A 21,039-nucleotide genomic window follows, 5' to 3' on the forward strand; every position below is an offset into this window, starting at 1 on the left:
ATTGCGAGCCGCGGCTTACTCCACTGTGATCACGTACGGGTCTTCCACCTTATCCGGCACTGTTCTGCAGTGGTGCGGCAGGGCCAGCCGATGTTGACATCCTAAATAAAGTTTATTCAGGAGACGTTAGAGGCTAGTTGGCGAAATTTGAGGTATTTCGTATGTTTTTGTGTATTTTCGATGTTATGCTCTGTACTGCCTGAGGGTTCTGACTGCGCATGACCCATAGGAGATTCCGGTGTTTACTTCCGGATACTGTGTTGACATTCGACAGCGTGGAACATTCACAGGGAACTTTGTGCATGAAGGACGGTGTACTGCTGCGGACAGAGAGTATTCGTGGATATTTTCGTGTGTGAGATGATTCGTGGATTGTGTCGTTCTATGGAGGATTATTCATGGAATTTCTTCATTGGGGAAAAGTGTCACGGTAAGTGATGAGGAACTTATGCGACTTCGTAGTTAGATGGATGACAGTGAACTTTGGCATTCGGTGTACATTTATGGGATTGAACATATATGGTACATAACATATTTGTTACAGCTTAGAAAATAGTGTCACTGTAATTGTGAGCGGACTTGTGCGAAATTGGATTGGTAGGGTGTTGACACATCACTCAACATTACCAGTGCAGTGATTTGGACCAAAATATTATTCCGACCGCTCCTCGGGAGGGATATAGACATTGGAATTCCCAACCGCTACTCGGTGGGATAGTGCCATTCAATTATTATTCCGACCGCTCCTCGGGAGGGATATATGGGGCAGATTCAACTTTGTATTGTATATAGTTGTAAATATAATAAACATGTGAATCTTTTAAAGTTGTGTGTCATATCATGATGAGATATACAATCTCATTAAATAACCTAAGTCTAATCATTTTATCAATAGTTTTATATTCAACATTTTATATCACACCCTTAGCCCTTCTACACATCAATCTAATCTTAAATGTAATCTTTTTCAGCAATACTCATTTGCACTGCATGCTTTTCTCCCTGCAATCCCTTCTAAAGCATGTCCCTTGATCAGGCTAGTGTGTAAGTTATATTGTTCTCTGTTCAGCCAAGCGTATAAGGTATTAGGTATGTAAAGGTTAATTTCATCTAAAGGTTAATTTCATCTAGTCTCTTGGTCAGTATCTTATGTGGTTGTCATCGCGCATGTTGCGGTTTTGTCCATATTCTCTAGGATCGAGATCATGGTGATCTGGACTGTTTTTTTCCCATGTATATAAGGTTAGTAATCTCTAGTCTTGTGTATATATTTATTGTGGGTTTGTGTGTGATAGTTGATGGTTATATTGGCTATAGTTTAAAGTATGTTTAATCTCAGTATCCACTTTCTACTATGTGTAAATATTTTATGTGGTGGAAACTCCCAGTATAGTGAGTTATGGCATTGCTATTAGTGTAGGTTATAACTCGCATTAGAGTGAGTTATCATACTGTTTTTATAGTTTAACTTTAGCTCACAGTATAGAGAGTTAGGTTAATGTTACGTTTTGACTCACAGTACAGTGAGTTGTGTAAGTGTTATATTATATATTTATAGCATTACATATAATCATTAATTATATTTCATCTAAGTATAATATTTAGCAATAATCTTATTTTCCATATTCCTATCACATTAAAGCATTATTACTATTAGCACTATTATAGCTACCATAAATGGAGTGCTTGTGTGGATGTATGTGCGTATGTGTGGTTAGATGTGGTTGTATGTAGCTTTTACCGTAGTTTCTCTTTTAATCATTTGTTGTTAATATCATCTGCACATGGTATTTATTCATCCTGCAGAATCTGACGTAAACACCAGCAGTGTCACCTATGCGTTGAATGCAGGAGCTCAGGTCATACCAACCTGGTATGTTGTTATCATTGTTATTTCAATTATATATATCATTGTATATTATGTAACATCTATCATATGTGTAAATGTTTATAGTATCAGTGCCATGTAATATGATTAATACATGTGTATCATTCATGTGCATCAGCAAATCATATGTATTACCATGATATTATTCATTTATATATCTGTGGAGTTGTCACGGTAACGTGTTGGCAACAGTAGTTATGATTAGTTATGTATATACGTGTAGGGTGTGTGTGTTGAATTAAGTATTGGAATAAGTTAATTCAGTTGTTATGTAGTAATATGATTCCTGTCAATTATTGATTGTAAACTTATATTGTCATTTTAACTTGTTTCAGGCTAAAGCTTTTCGTTGTAATAAAAGTCCATCCGCCTCACACCCAAGTGGCTTTGTGGTTCTTGTTAGAACAATAACTACATTCTGACGCTACTACATATAGACATTGGAATTCCCAACCGCTACTCGGTGGGATAGTGCCATTCAATTATTATTCCGACCGCTCCTCGGGAGGGATATAGACATTGGAATCCCCAACCGCTACTCGGGGTGGATAGTGACATTATACAGCTGTGACAACTCACGGTGCCTCTTATAGTGCCCACCAGGTTGTTGGGTGCCGAGTTGTGTAGTAACCCATAGAGCTAGGTAACTGGTGCAAAGTTAAGGCTCTCTATCATGGCTTCTAAAGCGGTGTATGTGAATTTTGCGAACCCCACGGAGTTGAAACACAGTGGACCCTTCAGAGACCAAGTAGATAGGCTCATGTCAATTAGGAACCTGGGTTGCAACATTACCAGGGAAGAGGTGGAGGTTATGGAAGATTTCCAGAAGGACGATGAACGTATGTCGGTACTCTCATTTGCACGTAACGATGCATTGAAGGAATTACATCGCCGAAGGAACATGGGGGAGGCAACGAGTGGGCCAGTACACTCAACCAAGAGGGTTCGACCCTGGCGACTCAGGAAACCGACACAAACAGCGAGAATGACACCCCAAATGGAGGCCAACCAGGTGCTGGTAGTCCAGCACGGGACAGTGGAGTACCAGTTGATGATGCAGACCCTGGATGGAATAAACGCGTACGAGGAAATGACAGGCTCCTCACAAAACCCCGGGGGCAAATACCCCAAACGACAGGAACCCAAGGCTGCGGGGGGACGAGTACAACAGGAGGAGAGGGATGAAGGTACGCTTAGGGGCAGGCAGAACCAAGGGCCACGGACCAGTGATCATGCAGGACCTCGGATTGTGACATCTCTGGTCAGTAACGACGGGAAGGAGACGTGGGCGCCATTCAGGCTCAAGTTCGAGAAGCTGGCAGAGAGAAAGGGATGGAATGAGGGTGACAAACTCTTCCAGCTATGTTTTTGCGTGCGTGGGGAAGCAAGTGCTTTCTTTACCACCTGCCAATCGAGAGACCCGTTCATGACATACGGACAAATGATGGACAAATTCCAGAAGAGGTTCTGCATCGTGGAACCTCCGCCCTCAGTAAGATTGCGTTTCCAGTCATTAAAGCAGGAGCCCGGGGAGGCATCAGAGGCCTGGGCCGAGAGGTTGGTAGCCATTTCGTCACGGGTATTCCCGGGTCTACCAGAAGACTTTGTAGAAAAAGAGACCATAACAAGGTTCTGCATGGGCTGTGAAAACAGGGATGCTGGAAACCATATATATAACCTGAAACCCACTTCGCTGGAGAGGGCCATTGAGGCAGTGAGGCACTATCAACACAACTCGTAGATACAATATAGTTAACAGCGACGGGAGGTGCGTGCGGTCAGGGTGAGCGAGACGGAAGAGTCGCCGAGTGAAGTTCGAGCATTCTCGAAGACAGAGTTGAGCCGGTCAGGCAACTCACCAACAGTTGAAGACCTGGCGCGAAGGGTGTTTGTACTGGAGGCAGACCTGGGAACAATGCAGAACGAGATGAAGTGCTTCAAGTCGGGAATGGAACGATTGGTGCACTCAGTGCAGGAGCTAACTACAGCAGTCAAGAAGCTGTCAGTGCCTGCGATGTCAAGGTCCCGCTCACCCAGCCCTGGGAGGTCGTCGGGGTGTTTTCATTGTGGATACCTCAACCATTTCAAGGCGGCATGTCAATGCACCTACAACTAATAGCGTCTCCTTTGCGACCGTAACTGCAGAGAAGCCTTTAAACAGTCAAGGGACGAGCTCGTAGACCCGCTTGCTCGACCCCGATTTGCTACAGAGACTATTCAGGGTCTGCCGCCATGGCCGCCGGATGGTGCTAAAGACATTGACTGTCGGGAGAGCACAGTGACAGTGAACAACTCTGGATTGGACAAGCAGGGTTTGCAGCCATGGCCGCCGGATGACGTTAAGGGCATAGACTGTCGGGAGAGCACAGTGACAGTGAACAACTCTGGATTGGACAAGCAGGGTTTGCCGCCACGGCCGCCGGATGACGTTAAACACATAGACTGCCAGGGGAGCACAGTGAGTGTGCTCCACAGCAACTCTGGACTAGATATTCAGGGTTTGCCGCCATGGCTGCCGGATGGCCGGGACCAGAATAGCACTAGCGAGAGTGCTACGTGGCAAAGTTGTGAAGAAGGGGAAGAGATGGATAGGGAGACGGTGGTGTGTCTGGTGAACACAGCCCACCCCGCCATGAAGTTGCACAAGGGACAGCACGTCGGCAATGCATCCGAGGCAGAAGTAGAAGGCCTCGCCCGAACGGTGGGCGAGGATGCCAGGAGCGCTACATGTAGGACCTCTTCCACTACGGGAGTGGGAGAAGGCGACCTGGAGACCCGGGTGACGGTGCGCCAGGAATGCACGGAGAAGACCAGTGTGACGGAGCGCCCAGAAGAGATCCGGGTTACGGGGCGCCAGGAGGAAAACCGGCGGGCAGTACGTTCGGAGCGTCCCTGACGGAGCCAGCGCAGGAGTTATGAGGAAGAACTAGAGATGCTACGACCCACCGTGGAGGGCATGCCGTCACGTCAACGGTCACCTCCATGTCGACGACGGGGGGGAGAAGGCCGGTTGCTGCGGCAGTCACAGGGCTGGGACTATGTAGGGAATATGAAATTGGAGGGGTAAGGTTGAATAGTATGGTTGTAGTGAGTAGGGTCTGGAGGTCTCAGCTGATATTATAAGTAGAATTTAATGTTTAGCACATAGTACGGTATCTAAATGTTTCCATTTCCTTATAAAGGGATCTAAGCTATTGTTTTTCCTAGCTATATATTTTTCAGTTGTATATATATCTTTTAATAACTTAAGAAATCCCTCAAGGGAAAGTGCTTGTTGTTTTATACTTGAAACATAAATGAATCTTTTGGCAAGAAGTATAATATGGTTTAGTATTTTATTGTTTGAGAACATTCCAAACATGATAGTGAATTTTGTTCTAGTTCTTGTCGGTAACCCTTGGATTATCTTTAGGCAAAATCTGTGCGCCCTTTCCAGCTGAAGACAGGAACCTGTAGACATGTTATACAGTGTTTCACAGCCGTACAGTGCACGTGGGAGAACAGTTGACTGGTAGATCTTTGCTGCTGTGAGTGGGTGAAATCCATTTTCATGAATACCAATGTATTTGCACTGTACCGGAACCGCCATCTACTGCTGTACGCAGCTCAGATTGCCAACAGAGAGTCTAAACCCTGTTTCGTAAAGGACAGCAGTATTATGTCATCAGCTTGAGGGGGTGCAGCACATGGGATTGCATTAATACAGGCTCCAGACGGTGAAGCAGAAAGACTCTTTAGCAGTTCGTCAAGATATAACTGGTACAGCCAAGGTGATAGTACACCTCCTTGCCGTGTCCTTTGCTTGATGTCAAACCACTTGTTTCAGTGGCGCCTGTGAATAACACAGCTCTGCATAGTGTCATACATTAATAGGATAACATCAAGAAGTACTTTTGGAGTCCCAATGTACATGTGTCTCAGCTTTAAGAAGAGGCCATCATGCCAAACACAGCGAAATGCTTTTTGAGCATCAAGGAAGCATCAAGGAGTTTAGTGTTATTTTCCACAGAATATGCTATGCACTCTCGGAGAAGAAATGAAGTTATTGTTGAGTCTATTCCACTTCTAAAGCCATGCTGAAGCGGTGATGGATTGTGAAACTTCTGCAGACGTGACAGTAGTACTCGTTCAAATATTTTATAGATAGCAGGAAGAAGCGTTATTGCCCTGTAACTATTTGGTAACATTTTCGGTTTACTGCCACCTTTGTATAGTGTGATGCTAACTCCACGTTTCATTGATGGCGGCACATAACCTACAGTAAAGAAGGCATTGAACAGTTTGGTAAGGCAGGCGACTAAACCAGTACCCCATGAATGATATGCTCATTGGTCACATGATCAATACCTGGTGCTTTGCCCGTGTTCAATTTAGAAATGGCTGAGTACCGTTCGTTGGAAACGACAGGAGGCAATGCTGTATCTGCACACATTGGAGAACGGAGCTCTTCTTCAACAGAGTCCTTATGATCTGAGTCAAAGGAAGGATCTTCTATACAGTGCTTTGAAATATTCACTCCATCCATCTGCAATGTCTTTAGGATCGCGAGTGATAATTCCTTCTTGAAAACACACGTCTCCACCCGTGTCGGCTCGGTGACCTTTCCTTCTAGAACTTATAGCCTTCCAGAATGCAGACTGATCTATTTCCGCATATGCGTCAATCTCGTTCAAGACCTTGCATCTTTGATCTTCAATGTGCTTTCTTTGAGACCTTCTAAATTCTCTTTTTAGATCTTTATAAGTCCTATATGTGATATGACTGCCACTTCTTGGTTTCCCATGTCGAATCTAAGACGTTCTAGCACAACGCATTGCTTTGTGGAGATGGGGACTATATTACTTCTTAGGAACATGCATCAATGATGCATCATTGATACATTTAGTCTGTGTGTCGTAATACTTGTTGACATCATCTACTGACTGCAGTGTAGTATGGCAATGACCACTTTCAGTCAATAATTGTGTCAGGTCAGTTGAGTAGCCGGAACGCAGTTCTTCTCTACTTAACTTCTTCCAGTTGTAGGATATCCTGTTGAAGTCTAGGAGTTGATACGAAAGTTCCTGGCCTACTACAAGACAAGCAACAACAGGCCTATGGTTGCTGACATTGAGCTGGTGATCCTCTAGGATTTGACATGAAGAAATGCAGTCGAGTTTACTCTCCGGGATAACAATGTGATCAATAAGCGAGGAGTTAGTACCATCAAAGGACACATATGAGCAATGCAATCCCTTACACAGTGCCGAGGTAGTAACAGCAGTTAGATTATTTCTGGATAACAACTTGTCTACAGCAGCCTCTCTTCCGCTAGAAGCATCTTTGACTATTTTGCAGTTTAAATCACCCATGAAGATGATAGTTCCTTCATCCTTGTAACGGTCACAGAGATTCCAAAGTGCATATGTGTAATCTATATACATTTGAACATTTGAGTTTGTGGATGGTAAGTATACTTGAAATATGAAGATGCTCACTTCAAGTCCAGAATGTATGTGAGTACCAATTATTCTATCATCGGGTATATCCAGGACAGAAACATTGTTTCCAAGTCGCTTGTGCCACATTACAGCAACACCAGCCTTGCCAACCTTTCTGTTACTGGGCAGCTTTAAGTCAGAGTCGCTTACACCAAATGTTTTATAATCATTACTGATTGTGTCCAGGAAAGGCAAACCCTTTCCAAACAACCAGTGCTCACTAATGCCACAAACACCCACATCATATCTTGTTGGGATGTCCCGTAGATATGCAACACTTGTTGTTATTCCAGTAGCATTCCATGTGAGAACACTGAGGTTATTCAGTAGCATCATTCAAACTGGGCGAGGTAGGCTTTGGAGCTCATTGAGGGTCGGCATGTTTTGTTCTTTGGCCAAAACGCTCTAGATTCCAGTTTGGGGACGTGAGAAGCATGAATGTTGATTCGAGCTGAAACAGTTCGTTTCCTCCTACTGGACATAAGGCGAATTATTGTTGTTTTTGCACCACGAGTGGAGAGATATTTGGCAATATCGTCTGGCTTGACATCTGGAGCTGTTGCACTAAGGAAAAACCGTTTGACACGCAGTCTGTCTACACCTCTGAATGTCATATCATCGGGTTTGGTTACAATTGTATCTAGATTCAGTAGCAAGAGCTTGGATTCCTGAGCTGAACGTGTTTGATGCTGCAAAGACTTTGCACCGTTGACTGACGTGTGGACTGTGGTTGGGGCTTCACGTGGGCATGTAAAGGTGTTATCAACTTCTTTAGAAGCTTCTTCTTTAGATCCGGGATGGACAATGTCATCTTGTGGCCTTGATGAGACAGCTTGTACCTCCTCGTGTCCGTTTGCAGTGGATTCTGGGCATATGTTTTGCTTGAGGTTACCATTGCTCTTGTGTTTCTCATATTGATGTAAACTTTGCTTGCATTCCTCAGTGTAGCCTGTTGTGTCGGGTATGTCTAGTGAAGGGGTAGGATTCTTTAGTTCTGCAATTTCTGCATTAGCAATGCTCTTTTGATCCGTGAGGTGAGTGGCAAAAGTTTCAAACATTTGACCATGCACTTCATCAAGTTTGTTGACATATTCTTTAAGAAACGTTGTGTTGTTTTCGCAGAAATCCTTACTTGATTTTTTAAGGTTTTGCACTTTTGACTCAAGGCTTGTAAAGTTCCGTTTCATAACTGTTATTTCTTCTGATATGAACAGTTGGTTTTCTTCGATTGTTCTGGAGTCCTCCTTGAGTGAAGTGACGTCACTCTTGAATCCTGTTATTCCACGGGCTCTATCGCCCCGCACGCTGTTAGGCCATGTAAAACATGTTATATCTTGGGATACACTTTCTCAGTAAAGAACAGATTCTAGTTCTTTTGAGGGGGTCGAGTCCCATCCGGGATTCGAACCCACACCCTCAGAGTCAGGCACCTACTCGCCAGCACTCGTGTGTCACAGTAAAATGTGGATTTCGTCCAGGAAGAAGTATTTCATTCATTACAAGGAAACGAAAGAGTAGCTCTTAAATGGTCTTCGCATATCACAAATACTGGCATTCTCTACTATTGCCATATAGTCCATTGAACGATTCTGACAGTATTCTTAATGTACAGTGATAGGGGACAATTTATTTAATCAAGTTTAATGTGCATAAAGTCTTAATTGGTTTTTTATGCTTTATGTAGCCCATTGTAGAGATGATTGTGTGAACTGTGGTATACTGGAATTATTAAAAAAGTATATTTTAGAACACTTTACATGCTGTACATTCAGGACAAGTCTCGTATGATTGAAATGTATTTATGAAACAAGATGAATGAATGTGATGAATTGGAAAAGGTAATTCCGGAGAGGTGTCATTAAACAAATGCCATTACAGCAGTTCTAAAACTACCAATCGGTATTAAGCGACTTCTGTAATCTACTTACTAAAGGTAGCTTCTAGGAAAATACTACCCCATGCTCGTCTCTCTTCCCATCTTGGTAACAAACATGTTTGGCTTTCATATTAATTCCTGGTATGACATTGTGCCCATGTGATTCAATCAATGGCAAACTTTCTTCTTGTGCAACAAAAGCCCAACTGTACTATGAATACGAAAATCAAGACTTTGTTTTGATGATTGTGTTTTAATGTGACATATTTCAAACCACATACAATAAATAATGTGCATATTGATGATATTGATGAATTGTGACAGTGGAACAGCAGTCCTAGTAGTAGCCATATCCAAGACCTGCAACAAAAGAAGAGCTATTAGAAGAAGAAGTTCCGTACAATGTCATTTCTTACGAGTTGTACTCATATATATATCGCCTCATCCCCACAGATTAGATATGTCACATATGACAAATTAAAGTGGTTACAAAATTACTTTCTTACAATCTGTCAAAGTACCAATGTATACTGGGGGATTAAGAATATTCTCAGCACAATCATATTCGCATTTACCTTTTCCGAAACCTCCAATTCCTCCGTACAGTCCTCCCATTCCGTGGCCTCCGTAGAGACCTCCAATTCCGTATCCTCCGTACAGACCTCCCATTCCGTGGCCTCCGTATAGACCTCCAATTCCTGTAGCCTCCGTAGAGACCTCAATTCCGTAGCCTCCGTATAGACCTCCCACTCCATAACCTCCGTACAGACCTCCCACTCCGTAGCCACCGTACAGACCAGCTTTTCCGTTGAGTCCTGTCATGCCATAGCTCAAAGGCTCAGCAAAGGCAGCCACAGCCAAACAGGCAACAAGGGCGATAATTTTCATCATTGTGGAAGGCTGAAAAGGAGTTTTACATTTTCATTTATTATCAACGTCTACTCACACTTGTTACACCTTTCCTTCAAGAAAATCGGTACTTCTACCTACTCGTCGTCGTTATTTTACATTTCTAACTGTGTTGGTTGAAATGGGACTTGATCTGAGACTTATGCTGCTAGATGTGACCTTGAGTTCATAGATCGTAAAACATCAAACACATTTGGAGGATTCAATCAGTATTGCAAATAGTGATCAGTAAAAGTTCGAAATCACCGAACAGCAATATATACGGACTGCTTCTCATCAAACAGTAACGTGAAGTATAGCCTTTATAGGGACAGGCTAAAAGCTATGTAAAACGCTAAACATCTCATACTTACAGAGTGTCCTGATTAGACGGGAAATACTGGTGTAGAGAGGCAAAAGCAGTGATGGCCAGTACTTCAAAACAAGACGTTTATATACACCTGCATTCGGTCCACACCCGGAATTGATTTATTACAAGTAGATTTTCTAATTCAGCACTAATTGAAATTCCTTTTAAGAATTATTCTAGTTCCGTTTTGCTGTGCCTTCAGGGATTATGTATAATGCAATGTATGTGTGTAGGAGCGGGCTAATGATTGCGGAAGTGATTGCAACACTGACAAATGAGCCGTGACGTAATTATGTCCATATAAGTGGTTGGAGTGTATAAAGATTAGCATTACCAGTGTTATTTTCGATCCAGTCTTATTGGCAATTTCTTTCTATCCCTAATGTGTAAGGAACAATTTTGTCACAATAAACCGGTTATGGGTACTAGAATTATAATATGTATAATAAACTACAGATTGTAATTCATTTCATTTCTGAAATGGTTACTCGATAAGCTATTCATTTTGTAAATCAAAGCCATTCCCAAATCTGCGTACATAGCGGATTGCCTTCCAAAAATATGGTCCCGCCATTCTTGTCTTTCTCATATGTTTGCATTATATGTATGGCTTCATAAAAGGTAATTATTCTCCTTAAATATTTTCTAGAATTCGGTGTGGGTTGGTTCCATGTTGCTGAGCTGGCGATCCATATATTTGACACTCATCCTACTTCTGTTGTATCGATAATAATTAGTTGACTTCCATCCCAACCACTTTCAAGCATCAGTTGACATACAAACAACAGACTTATATATAACAGAAAACTATTTATGGCACAGCCATTTGTGATGCTACCCACTTCACCTCTCTCTCTCTCTCTCTCTCTCTCTCTCTCTCTCTCTCTCTCTCTCTCTCTCTCTCTCTCTCTCTCTCTCTCTCTCTCTCTCTCTCTCTCTCTCTCTCTCTCTCTCTCTCTCTCTCTCTCTCTCTCTCTCTCTCTCTCTCTCTCTCTCTCTCTCTCTCTCTCTCCCCGTAAGACACGTCTACACTCCTGTGGTTACGAATTGACAAAGAGTTGTCATGTCAATATGCATCGCTCTCATCATACATTCCATAATTAACCTAGCATCAATACTCATTATGTACGTGCTTCTCGAGATTTGATTGAAGCACCCATGATGCACTAAAGTAAAACACAGTTTGAAAGTCTCTGTAGAAATTGTTCCTTGTCAAGAAGAGATTTTAACTGCTCCATATGCCGTGTAATCGGTAGATGAAATATGCCTTTCACAGATGGTGCACTCGTATGTCACAGTAAACTGAATTTCGTCCAGGAAGAAGTATTTCATTCAGTACATGGAAACGAGATAGTAGCTCTTAAATGGTCTTCGCATATCATAAATACTGTAAAAAGAGGAATATGCAACTGAAGGTATGGAAAGCGATTGAGTGGTATGTTTAGAGGACTGAAGGGGAAAGCGAAGGGGTAAGGACACGGGAAAAGGGTAAGGTAGAATGGTAAAGCTACAGGTGGCTATGTAGGTACGGATCAGTACTGTGGTATGTGGACATATTGCAAAAGCTTTGACTGTACATTGTCATTATTGTACAGATAGCATATAGAGTTAGGTGCCTGTCACGTTGGCAGAATGTCATCAATAGCATTGCTGATGGACTTCATCTGTAACAGGGTGTGTTATGACAGTATAAACTAAACATGGACACGCGTCTTTATCCATGACAACTGTTTCGGGTAAGGGCACGGATGTTCATCAAGCTCCGTGAACACAGGGCGTCAAAGCATGAGTATGGAAGGTTTGGAGTCATCTTGTCTTCCTTTGGCTGATGCAATTATTTAAACCGTTTCGAAATTTGAAAACAAAATCTTGCTTCCCACATGCGAGTCCGGCGTGAAGAACGAGGGAGCCAAAGTAAATACAGGTCATACAACCATTTCTATAATCAATGCATTCTCTACTATTGCTATATAATCCATTGAACAATTCCGACAGTATTCTTAATGTACAGTGATGGGAGACAATTTATTTAATCAAGTTTAATGTGCATAAAGTCTTAATTGGTTTTATGCTTTATGTAGCCCATTGTAGTGATTATTGTGTGAACTGTGTTATACTGGAATTATTAAAAAGTATATTTTAGAACACTTTTACATGCTGTACATTCAGGACAAGTCTCGTATGATTGAAATGTATTTATGAAACAAGATGAATGAATGTGATGAATTGGAAAAGGTAATTCCGGAGAGGTGTCATTAAACAAATGCCATTACAGCAGTTCTAAAACTACCAATCGGTATTAAGCGACTTCTGTAATCTACTTACTAAAGGTAGCTTCTAGGAAAATACTACCCCATGCTCGTCTCTCTTCCCATCTTGGTAACAAACATGTTTGGCTTTCATATTAATTCCTGGTATGACATTGTGCCCATGTGATTCAATCAATGGCAAACTTTCTTCTTGTGCAACAAAAGCCCAACTGTACTATGAATACGAAAATCAAGACTTTGTTTTGATGATTGTGTTTTAATGTGACATATTTCAAACCACATACAATAAATAATGTGCATATTGATGATATTGATGAATTGTGACAGTGGAACAGCAGTCCTAGTAGTAGCCATATCCAAGACCTGCAACAAAAAGAAGAGCTATTAGAAGAAGAAGTTCCGTACAATGTCATTTCTTACGAGTTGTACTCATATATATATCGCCTCATCCCCACAGATTGGATATGTCACATATGACAAATTAAAGTGGTTACAAAATTACTTTCTTACAATCTGTCAAAGTACCAATGTATACTGGGGGATTAAGAATATTCTCAGCACAATCATATTCGCATTTACCTTTTCCGAAACCTCCAATTCCTCCGTACAGTCCTCCCATTCCGTGGCCTCCGTAGAGACCTCCAATTCCGTATCCTCCGTACAGACCTCCCATTCCGTGGCCTCCGTATAGACCTCCAATTCCGTAGCCTCCGGAGAGACCTCCAATTCCGTAGCCTCCGTATAGACCTCCCACTCCATAACCTCCGTACAGACCTCCCACTCCGTAGCCACCGTACAGACCAGCTTTTCCGTTGAGTCCTGTCATGCCATAGCTCAAAGGCTCAGCAAAGGCAGCCACAGCCAAACAGGCAACAAGGGCGATAATTTTCATCATTGTGGAAGGCTGAAAGGAGTTTTACATTTTCATTTATTATCAACGTCTACTCACACTTGTTACACCTTTCCTTCAAGAAAATCGGTACTTCTACCTACTCGTCGTCGTTATTTTACATTTCTAACTGTGTTGGTTGAAATGGGACTTGATCTGAGACATTTGGAGGATTCAATCAGTATTGCAAATAGTGATCAGTAAAAGTTCGAAATCACCGAACAGCAATATATACGGACTGCTTCTCATCAAACAGTAACGTGAAGTATAGCCTTTATAGGGACAGGCTAAAAGCTATGTAAAACGCTAAACATCTCATACTTACAGAGTGTCCTGATTAGACGGGAAATACTGGTGTAGAGAGGCAAAAGCAGTGATGGCCAGTACTTCAAAACAAGACGTTTATATATACCTGCATTCGGTCCACACCCGGAATTGATTTATTACAAGTAGATTTTCTAATTCAGCACTAATTGAAATTCCTTTTAAGAATTATTCTAGTTCCGTTTTGCTGTGCCTTCAGGGATTATGTATAATGCAATGTATGTGTGTAGGAGCGGGCTAATGATTGCGGAAGTGATTGCAACACTGACAAATGAGCCGTGACGTAATTATGTCCATATAAGTGGTTGGAGTGTATAAAGATTAGCATTACCAGTGTTATTTTCGATCCAGTCTTATTGGCAATTTCTTTCTATCCCTAATGTGTAAGGAACAATTTTGTCACAATAAACCGGTTATGGGTACTAGAATTATAATATGTATAATAAACTACAGATTGTAATTCATTTCATTTCTGAAATGGTTACTCGATAAGCTATTCATTTTGTAAATCAAAGCCATTCCCAAATCTGCGTACATAGCGGATTGCCTTCCAAAAATATGGTCCCGCCATTCTTCTCTTTCTCATATGTTTGCATTATATCTATGGCTTCATAAAAGGTAATTATTCTCCTTAAATATTTTCTAGAATTCGGTGTGGGTTGGTTCCATGTTGCTGAGCTGGCGATCCATATATTTGACACTCATCCTACTTCTGTTGTATCGATAATAATTAGTTGACTTCCATCCCAACCACTTTCAAGCATCAGTTGACATACAAACAACAGACTTATATATAACAGAAAACTCTCTCTCTCTCTCTCTCTCTCTCTCTCTCTCTCTCTCTCTCTCTCTCTCTCTCTCTCTCTCTCTCTCTCTCTCTCTCTCTCTCTCTCTCTCTCTCTCTCTCTCTCTCTCTCTCTCTCTCTCTCTCTCTCTCTCTCTCTCTCTCCCGTAAGACACGTCTACACTCCTGTGGTTACGAATTGACAAAGAGTTGTCATGTCAATATGCATCGCTCTCATCATACATTCCATAATTAACCTAGCATCAATACTCATTATGTACGTGCTTCTCGAGATTTGATTGAAGCACCCATGATGCACTAAAGTAAAACACAGTTTGAAAGTCTCTGTAGAAATTGTTCCTTGTCAAGAAGAGATTTTAACTGCTCCATATGCCGTGTAATCGGTAGATGAAATATGCCTTTCACAGATGGTGCACTCGTATGTCACAGTAAACTGAATTTCGTCCAGGAAGAAGTATTTCATTCAGTACATGGAAACGAGATAGTAGCTCTTAAATGGTCTTCGCATATCATAAATACTGTAAAGAGAGGAATATGCAACTGAAGGTATGGAAAGCGATTGAGTGGTATGTTTAGAGGACACGGGAAAAGGGTAAGTGTAGAATGGTAAAGCTACAGGTGGCTATGTAGGTACGGATCAGTACTGTGGTATGTGGACATATTGCAAAAGCTTTGACTGTACATTGTCATTATTGTACAGATAGCATATAGAGTTAGGTGCCTGTCACGTTGGCAGAATGTCATCAATAGCATTGCTGATGGACTTCATCTGTAACAGGGTGTGTTATGACAGTATAAACTAAACATGGACACGCGTCTTTATCCATGACAACTGTTTCGGGTAAGGGCACGGATGTTCATCAAGCTCCGTGAACACAGGGCGTCAAAGCATGAGTATGGAAGGTTTGGAGTCATCTTGTCTTCCTTTGGCTGATGCAATTATTTAAACCGTTTCGAAATTTGAAAACAAAATCTTGCTTCCACATGCGAGTCCGGCGTGAAGAACGAGGGAGCCAAAGTAAATACAGGTCATACAATCATTTCTATAATCAATGCATTCTCTACTATTGCTATATAATCCATTGCACAATTCCGACAGTATTCTTAATGTACAGTGATGGGAGACAATTTATTTAATCAAGTTTAATGTGCATAAAGTCTTAATTGGTTTTATGCTTTATGTAGCCCATTGTAGTGATTATTGTGTGAACTGTGTTATACTGGAATTATTAAAAGTATATTTTAGAACACTTTACATGCTGTACATTCAGGACAAGTCTCGTATGATTGAAATGTATTTATGAAACAAGATGAATGAATGTGATGAATTGGAAAAGGTAATTCCGGAGAGGTGTCATTAAACAAATGCCATTACAGCAGTTCTAAAACTACCAATCGGTATTAAGCGACTTCTGTAATCTACTTACTAAAGGTAGCTTCTAGGAAAATACTACCCCATGCTCGTCTCTCTTCCCATCTTGGTAACAAACATGTTTGGCTTTCATATTAATTCCTGGTATGACATTGTGCCCATGTGATTCAATCAATGGCAAACTTTCTTCTTGTGCAACAAAAGCCCAACTGTACTATGAATACGAAAATCAAGACTTTGTTTTGATGATTGTGTTTTAATGTGACATATTTCAAACCACATACAATAAATAATGTGCATATTGATGATATTGATGAATTGTGACAGTGGAACAGCAGTCCTAGTAGTAGCCATATCCAAGACCTGCAACAAAAGAAGAGCTATTAGAAGAAGAAGTTCCGTACAATGTCATTTCTTACGAGTTGTACTCATATATATATCGCCTCATCCCCACAGATTGGATATGTCACATATGACAAATTAAAGTGGTTACAAAATTACTTTCTTACAATCTGTCAAAGTACCAATGTATACTGGGGGATTAAGAATATTCTCAAGCACAATCATATTCGCATTTACCTTTTCCGAAACCTCCAATTCCTCCGTACAGTCCTCCCATTCCGTGGCCTCCGTAGAGACCTCCAATTCCGTATCCTCCGTACAGACCTCCCATTCCGTGGCCTCCGTATAGACCTCCAATTCCGTAGCCTCCGGAGAGACCTCCAATTCCGTAGCCTCCGTATAGACCTCCCACTCCATAACCTCCGTACAGACCTCCCACTCCGTAGCCACCGTACAGACCAGCTTTTCCGTTGAGTCCTGTCATGCCATAGCTCAAAGGCTCAGCAAAGGCAGCCACAGCCAAACAGGCAACAAGGGCGATAATTTTCATCATTGTGGAAGGCTGAAAAGGAGTTTTACATTTTCATTTATTATCAACGTCTACTCACACTTGTTACACCTTTCCTTCAAGAAAATCGGTACTTCTACCTACTCGTCGTCGTTATTTTACATTTCTAACTGTGTTGGTTGAAATGGGACTTGATCTGAGACATTTGGAGGATTCAATCAGTATTGCAAATAGTGATCAGTAAAAGTTCGAAATCACCGAACAGCAATATATACGGACTGCTTCTCATCAAACAGTAACGTGAAGTATAGCCTTTATAGGGACAGGCTAAAAGCTATGTAAAACGCTAAACATCTCATACTTACAGAGTGTCCTGATTAGACGGGAAATACTGGTGTAGAGAGGCAAAAGCAGTGATGGCCAGTACTTCAAAACAAGACGTTTATATATACCTGCATTCGGTCCACACCCGGAATTGATTTATTACAAGTAGATTTTCTAATTCAGCACTAATTGAAATTCCTTTTAAGAATTATTCTAGTTCCGTTTTGCTGTGCCTTCAGGGATTATGTATAATGCAATGTATGTGTGTAGGAGCGGGCTAATGATTGCGGAAGTGATTGCAACACTGACAAATGAGCCGTGACGTAATTATGTCCATATAAGTGGTTGGAGTGTATAAAGATTAGCATTACCAGTGTTATTTTCGATCCAGTCTTATTGGCAATTTCTTTCTATCCCTAATGTGTAAGGAACAATTTTGTCACAATAAACCGGTTATGGGTACTAGAATTATAATATGTATAATAAACTACAGATTGTAATTCATTTCATTTCTGAAATGGTTACTCGATAAGCTATTCATTTTGTAAATCAAAGCCATTCCCAAATCTGCGTACATAGCGGATTGCCTTCCAAAAATATGGTCCCGCCATTCTTCTCTTTCTCATATGTTTGCATTATATCTATGGCTTCATAAAAGGTAATTATTCTCCTTAAATATTTTCTAGAATTCGGTGTGGGTTGGTTCCATGTTGCTGAGCTGGCGATCCATATATTTGACACTCATCCTACTTCTGTTGTATCGATAATAATTAGTTGACTTCCATCCCAACCACTTTCAAGCATCAGTTGACATACAAACAACAGACTTATATATAACAGAAAACTCTCTCTCTCTCTCTCTCTCTCTCTCTCTCTCTCTCTCTCTCTCTCTCTCTCTCTCTCTCTCTCTCTCTCTCTCTCTCTCTCTCTCTCTCTCCTCTCTCTCTCTCTCTCTCTCTCTCTCTCTCTCTCTCTCTCTCTCCCCGTAAGACACGTCTACACTCCTGTGGTTACGAATTGACAAAGAGTTGTCATGTCAATATGCATCGCTCTCATCATACATTCCATAATTAACCTAGCATCAATACTCATTATGTACGTGCTTCTCGAGATTTGATTGAAGCACCCATGATGCACTAAAGTAAAACACAGTTTGAAAGTCTCTGTAGAAATTGTTCCTTGTCAAGAAGAGATTTTAACTGCTCCATATGCCGTGTAATCGGTAGATGAAATATGCCTTTCACAGATGGTGCACTCGTATGTCACAGTAAACTGAATTTCGTCCAGGAAGAAGTATTTCATTCAGTACATGGAAACGAGATAGTAGCTCTTAAATGGTCTTCGCATATCATAAATACTGTAAAAGAGGAATATGCAACTGAAGGTATGGAAAGCGATTGAGTGGTATGTTTAGAGGACACGGGAAAAGGGTAAGTGTAGAATGGTAAAGCTACAGGTGGCTATGTAGGTACGGATCAGTACTGTGGTATGTGGACATATTGCAAAAGCTTTGACTGTACATTGTCATTATTGTACAGATAGCATATAGAGTTAGGTGCCTGTCACGTTGGCAGAATGTCATCAATAGCATTGCTGATGGACTTCATCTGTAACAGGGTGTGTTATGACAGTATAAACTAAACATGGACACGCGTCTTTATCCATGACAACTGTTTCGGGTAAGGGCACGGATGTTCATCAAGCTCCGTGAACACAGGGCGTCAAAGCATGAGTATGGAAGGTTTGGAGTCATCTTGTCTTCCTTTGGCTGATGCAATTATTTAAACCGTTTCGAAATTTGAAAACAAAATCTTGCTTCCCACATGCGAGTCCGGCGTGAAGAACGAGGGAGCCAAAGTAAATACAGGTCATACAATCATTTCTATAATCAATGCATTCTCTACTATTGCTATATAATCCATTGCACAATTCCGACAGTATTCTTAATGTACAGTGATGGGAGACAATTTATTTAATCAAGTTTAATGTGCATAAAGTCTTAATTGGTTTTATGCTTTATGTAGCCCATTGTAGTGATTATTGTGTGAACTGTGTTATACTGGAATTATTAAAAAGTATATTTTAGAACACTTTACATGCTGTACATTCAGGACAAGTCTCGTATGATTGAAATGTATTTATGAAACAAGATGAATGAATGTGATGAATTGGAAAAGGTAATTCCGGAGAGGTGTCATTAAACAAATGCCATTACAGCAGTTCTAAAACTACCAATCGGTATTAAGCGACTTCTGTAATCTACTTACTAAAGGTAGCTTCTAGGAAAATACTACCCCATGCTCGTCTCTCTTCCCATCTTGGTAACAAACATGTTTGGCTTTCATATTAATTCCTGGTATGACATTGTGCCCATGTGATTCAATCAATGGCAAACTTTCTTCTTGTGCAACAAAAGCCCAACTGTACTATGAATACGAAAATCAAGACTTTGTTTTGATGATTGTGTTTTAATGTGACATATTTCAAACCACATACAATAAATAATGTGCATATTGATGATATTGATGAATTGTGACAGTGGAACAGCAGTCCTAGTAGTAGCCATATCCAAGACCTGCAACAAAAAGAAGAGCTATTAGAAGAAGAAGTTCCGTACAATGTCATTTCTTACGAGTTGTACTCATATATATATCGCCTCATCCCCACAGATTGGATATGTCACATATGACAAATTAAAGTGGTTACAAAATTACTTTCTTACAATCTGTCAAAGTACCAATGTATACTGGGGGATTAAGAATATTCTCAGCACAATCATATTCGCATTTACCTTTTCCGAAACCTCCAATTCCTCCGTACAGTCCTCCCATTCCGTGGCCTCCGTAGAGACCTCCAATTCCGTATCCTCCGTACAGACCTCCCATTCCGTGGCCTCCGTATAGACCTCCAATTCCGTAGCCTCCGGAGAGACCTCCAATTCCGTAGCCTCCGTATAGACCTCCCACTCCATAACCTCCGTACAGACCTCCCACTCCGTAGCCACCGTACAGACCAGCTTTTCCGTTGAGTCCTGTCATGCCATAGCTCAAAGGCTCAGCAAAGGCAGCCACAGCCAAACAGGCAACAAGGGCGATAATTTTCATCATTGTGGAAGGCTGAAAGGAGTTTTACATTTTCATTTATTATCAACGTCTACTCACACTTGTTACACCTTTCCTTCAAGAAAATCGGTACTTCTACCTACTCGTCGTCGTTATTTTACATTTCTAACTGTGTTGGTTGAAATGGGACTTGATCTGAGACATTTGGAGGATTCAATCAGTATTGCAAATAGTGATCAGTAAAAGTTCGAAATCACCGAACAGCAATATATACGGACTGCTTCTCATCAAACAGTAACGTGAAGTATAGCCTTTATAGGGACAGGCTAAAAGCTATGTAAAACGCTAAACATCTCATACTTACAGAGTGTCCTGATTAGACGGGAAATACTGGTGTAGAGAGGCAAAAGCAGTGATGGCCAGTACTTCAAAACAAGACGTTTATATATACCTGCATTCGGTCCACACCCGGAATTGATTTATTACAAGTAGATTTTCTAATTCAGCACTAATTGAAATTCCTTTTAAGAATTATTCTAGTTCCGTTTTGCTGTGCCTTCAGGGATTATGTATAATGCAATGTATGTGTGTAGGAGCGGGCTAATGATTGCGGAAGTGATTGCAACACTGACAAATGAGCC

At 41.2% G+C, this 21,039-nt stretch overlaps 4 protein-coding genes across 5 annotated transcripts; all 4 read right to left on the minus strand.

Annotated features, from left to right (window-relative positions):
* Positions 1-9,553: 9,553 nt before the first annotated feature.
* LOC124264480 (acanthoscurrin-1-like) lies at positions 9,554-10,818 on the minus strand. The gene is made up of 2 exons (XM_046699221.1): positions 9,820-10,818; positions 9,554-9,604 (listed from the first exon to the last, which is right to left on the minus strand). Exons 1-2 carry the CDS (start codon positions 10,133-10,135, stop codon positions 9,582-9,584), a joined length of 339 nt encoding a protein of 112 aa, XP_046555177.1. The 5' UTR covers positions 10,136-10,818; the 3' UTR covers positions 9,554-9,581.
* A 2,266-nt stretch (positions 10,819-13,084) lies between these two features.
* LOC124264486 (keratin-associated protein 19-2-like) lies at positions 13,085-14,298 on the minus strand. The gene is made up of 4 exons (XM_046699226.1): positions 13,987-14,298; positions 13,535-13,676; positions 13,352-13,480; positions 13,085-13,135 (listed from the first exon to the last, which is right to left on the minus strand). Exons 2-4 carry the CDS (start codon positions 13,665-13,667, stop codon positions 13,113-13,115), a joined length of 285 nt encoding a protein of 94 aa, XP_046555182.1. The 5' UTR covers positions 13,668-13,676; positions 13,987-14,298; the 3' UTR covers positions 13,085-13,112.
* A 2,176-nt stretch (positions 14,299-16,474) lies between these two features.
* On the minus strand, positions 16,475-17,689 carry LOC124264484 (keratin-associated protein 19-2-like). Of its 2 annotated transcripts, XM_046699224.1 has the most exons (4): positions 17,378-17,689; positions 16,925-17,066; positions 16,742-16,870; positions 16,475-16,525 (listed from the first exon to the last, which is right to left on the minus strand). In XM_046699224.1, the coding sequence occupies exons 2-4, from the start codon at positions 17,055-17,057 to the stop codon at positions 16,503-16,505; spliced, it is 285 nt and encodes a 94-aa protein (XP_046555180.1). In that variant the 5' UTR covers positions 17,058-17,066; positions 17,378-17,689; the 3' UTR covers positions 16,475-16,502. The 2 variants fall into 2 exon arrangements, with proteins under 2 accessions (XP_046555180.1, XP_046555179.1); XM_046699223.1 differs by lacking the exon at positions 17,378-17,689 and having other exon boundaries at positions 16,925-17,208.
* Positions 17,690-19,860: 2,171 nt separating this feature from the next.
* On the minus strand, positions 19,861-21,032 carry LOC124264487 (keratin-associated protein 19-2-like). The gene is made up of 4 exons (XM_046699227.1): positions 20,763-21,032; positions 20,311-20,452; positions 20,128-20,256; positions 19,861-19,911 (listed from the first exon to the last, which is right to left on the minus strand). The coding sequence occupies exons 2-4, from the start codon at positions 20,441-20,443 to the stop codon at positions 19,889-19,891; spliced, it is 285 nt and encodes a 94-aa protein (XP_046555183.1). The 5' UTR covers positions 20,444-20,452; positions 20,763-21,032; the 3' UTR covers positions 19,861-19,888.
* Between the last annotated feature and the right edge of the window lie 7 nt (positions 21,033-21,039).

Source organism: Haliotis rubra, unplaced genomic scaffold, assembly GCF_003918875.1.
Source record: "Haliotis rubra isolate DU_JTF1 unplaced genomic scaffold, ASM391887v1 Scf927, whole genome shotgun sequence".
In the NCBI taxonomy this organism is placed as follows: Eukaryota; Metazoa; Mollusca; class Gastropoda; order Lepetellida; family Haliotidae; genus Haliotis; species Haliotis rubra.

Bases quoted from the DNA above. Each gene is read 5' to 3' on its own strand.
- LOC124264480 (XM_046699221.1), bottom strand. From the start codon at position 10,135: ATGATGAAAATTATCGCCCTTGTTGCCTGTTTGGCTGTGGCTGCCTTT. The intron at 9,605-9,819 runs GTAAATGCGAAT...CTTTTGTTGCAG, and splicing joins AATTGGAGGTTTCGGAAAAG to GTCTTGGATATGGCTACTAC.
- LOC124264487 (XM_046699227.1), bottom strand. From the start codon at position 20,443: ATGATGAAAATTATCGCCCTTGTTGCCTGTTTGGCTGTGGCTGCCTTT. The intron at 20,257-20,310 runs GTTATGGAGTGG...GTCTCTCCGGAG, and splicing joins AGTGGGAGGTCTGTACGGAG to GCTACGGAATTGGAGGTCTA. The intron at 19,912-20,127 runs GTAAATGCGAAT...TTTTTGTTGCAG, and splicing joins AATTGGAGGTTTCGGAAAAG to GTCTTGGATATGGCTACTAC.
- LOC124264486 (XM_046699226.1), bottom strand. From the start codon at position 13,667: ATGATGAAAATTATCGCCCTTGTTGCCTGTTTGGCTGTGGCTGCCTTT. The intron at 13,481-13,534 runs GTTATGGAGTGG...GTCTCTCCGGAG, and splicing joins AGTGGGAGGTCTGTACGGAG to GCTACGGAATTGGAGGTCTA. The intron at 13,136-13,351 runs GTAAATGCGAAT...TTTTTGTTGCAG, and splicing joins AATTGGAGGTTTCGGAAAAG to GTCTTGGATATGGCTACTAC.
- LOC124264484 (XM_046699224.1), bottom strand. From the start codon at position 17,057: ATGATGAAAATTATCGCCCTTGTTGCCTGTTTGGCTGTGGCTGCCTTT. The intron at 16,871-16,924 runs GTTATGGAGTGG...GTCTCTCCGGAG, and splicing joins AGTGGGAGGTCTGTACGGAG to GCTACGGAATTGGAGGTCTA. The intron at 16,526-16,741 runs GTAAATGCGAAT...CTTTTGTTGCAG, and splicing joins AATTGGAGGTTTCGGAAAAG to GTCTTGGATATGGCTACTAC.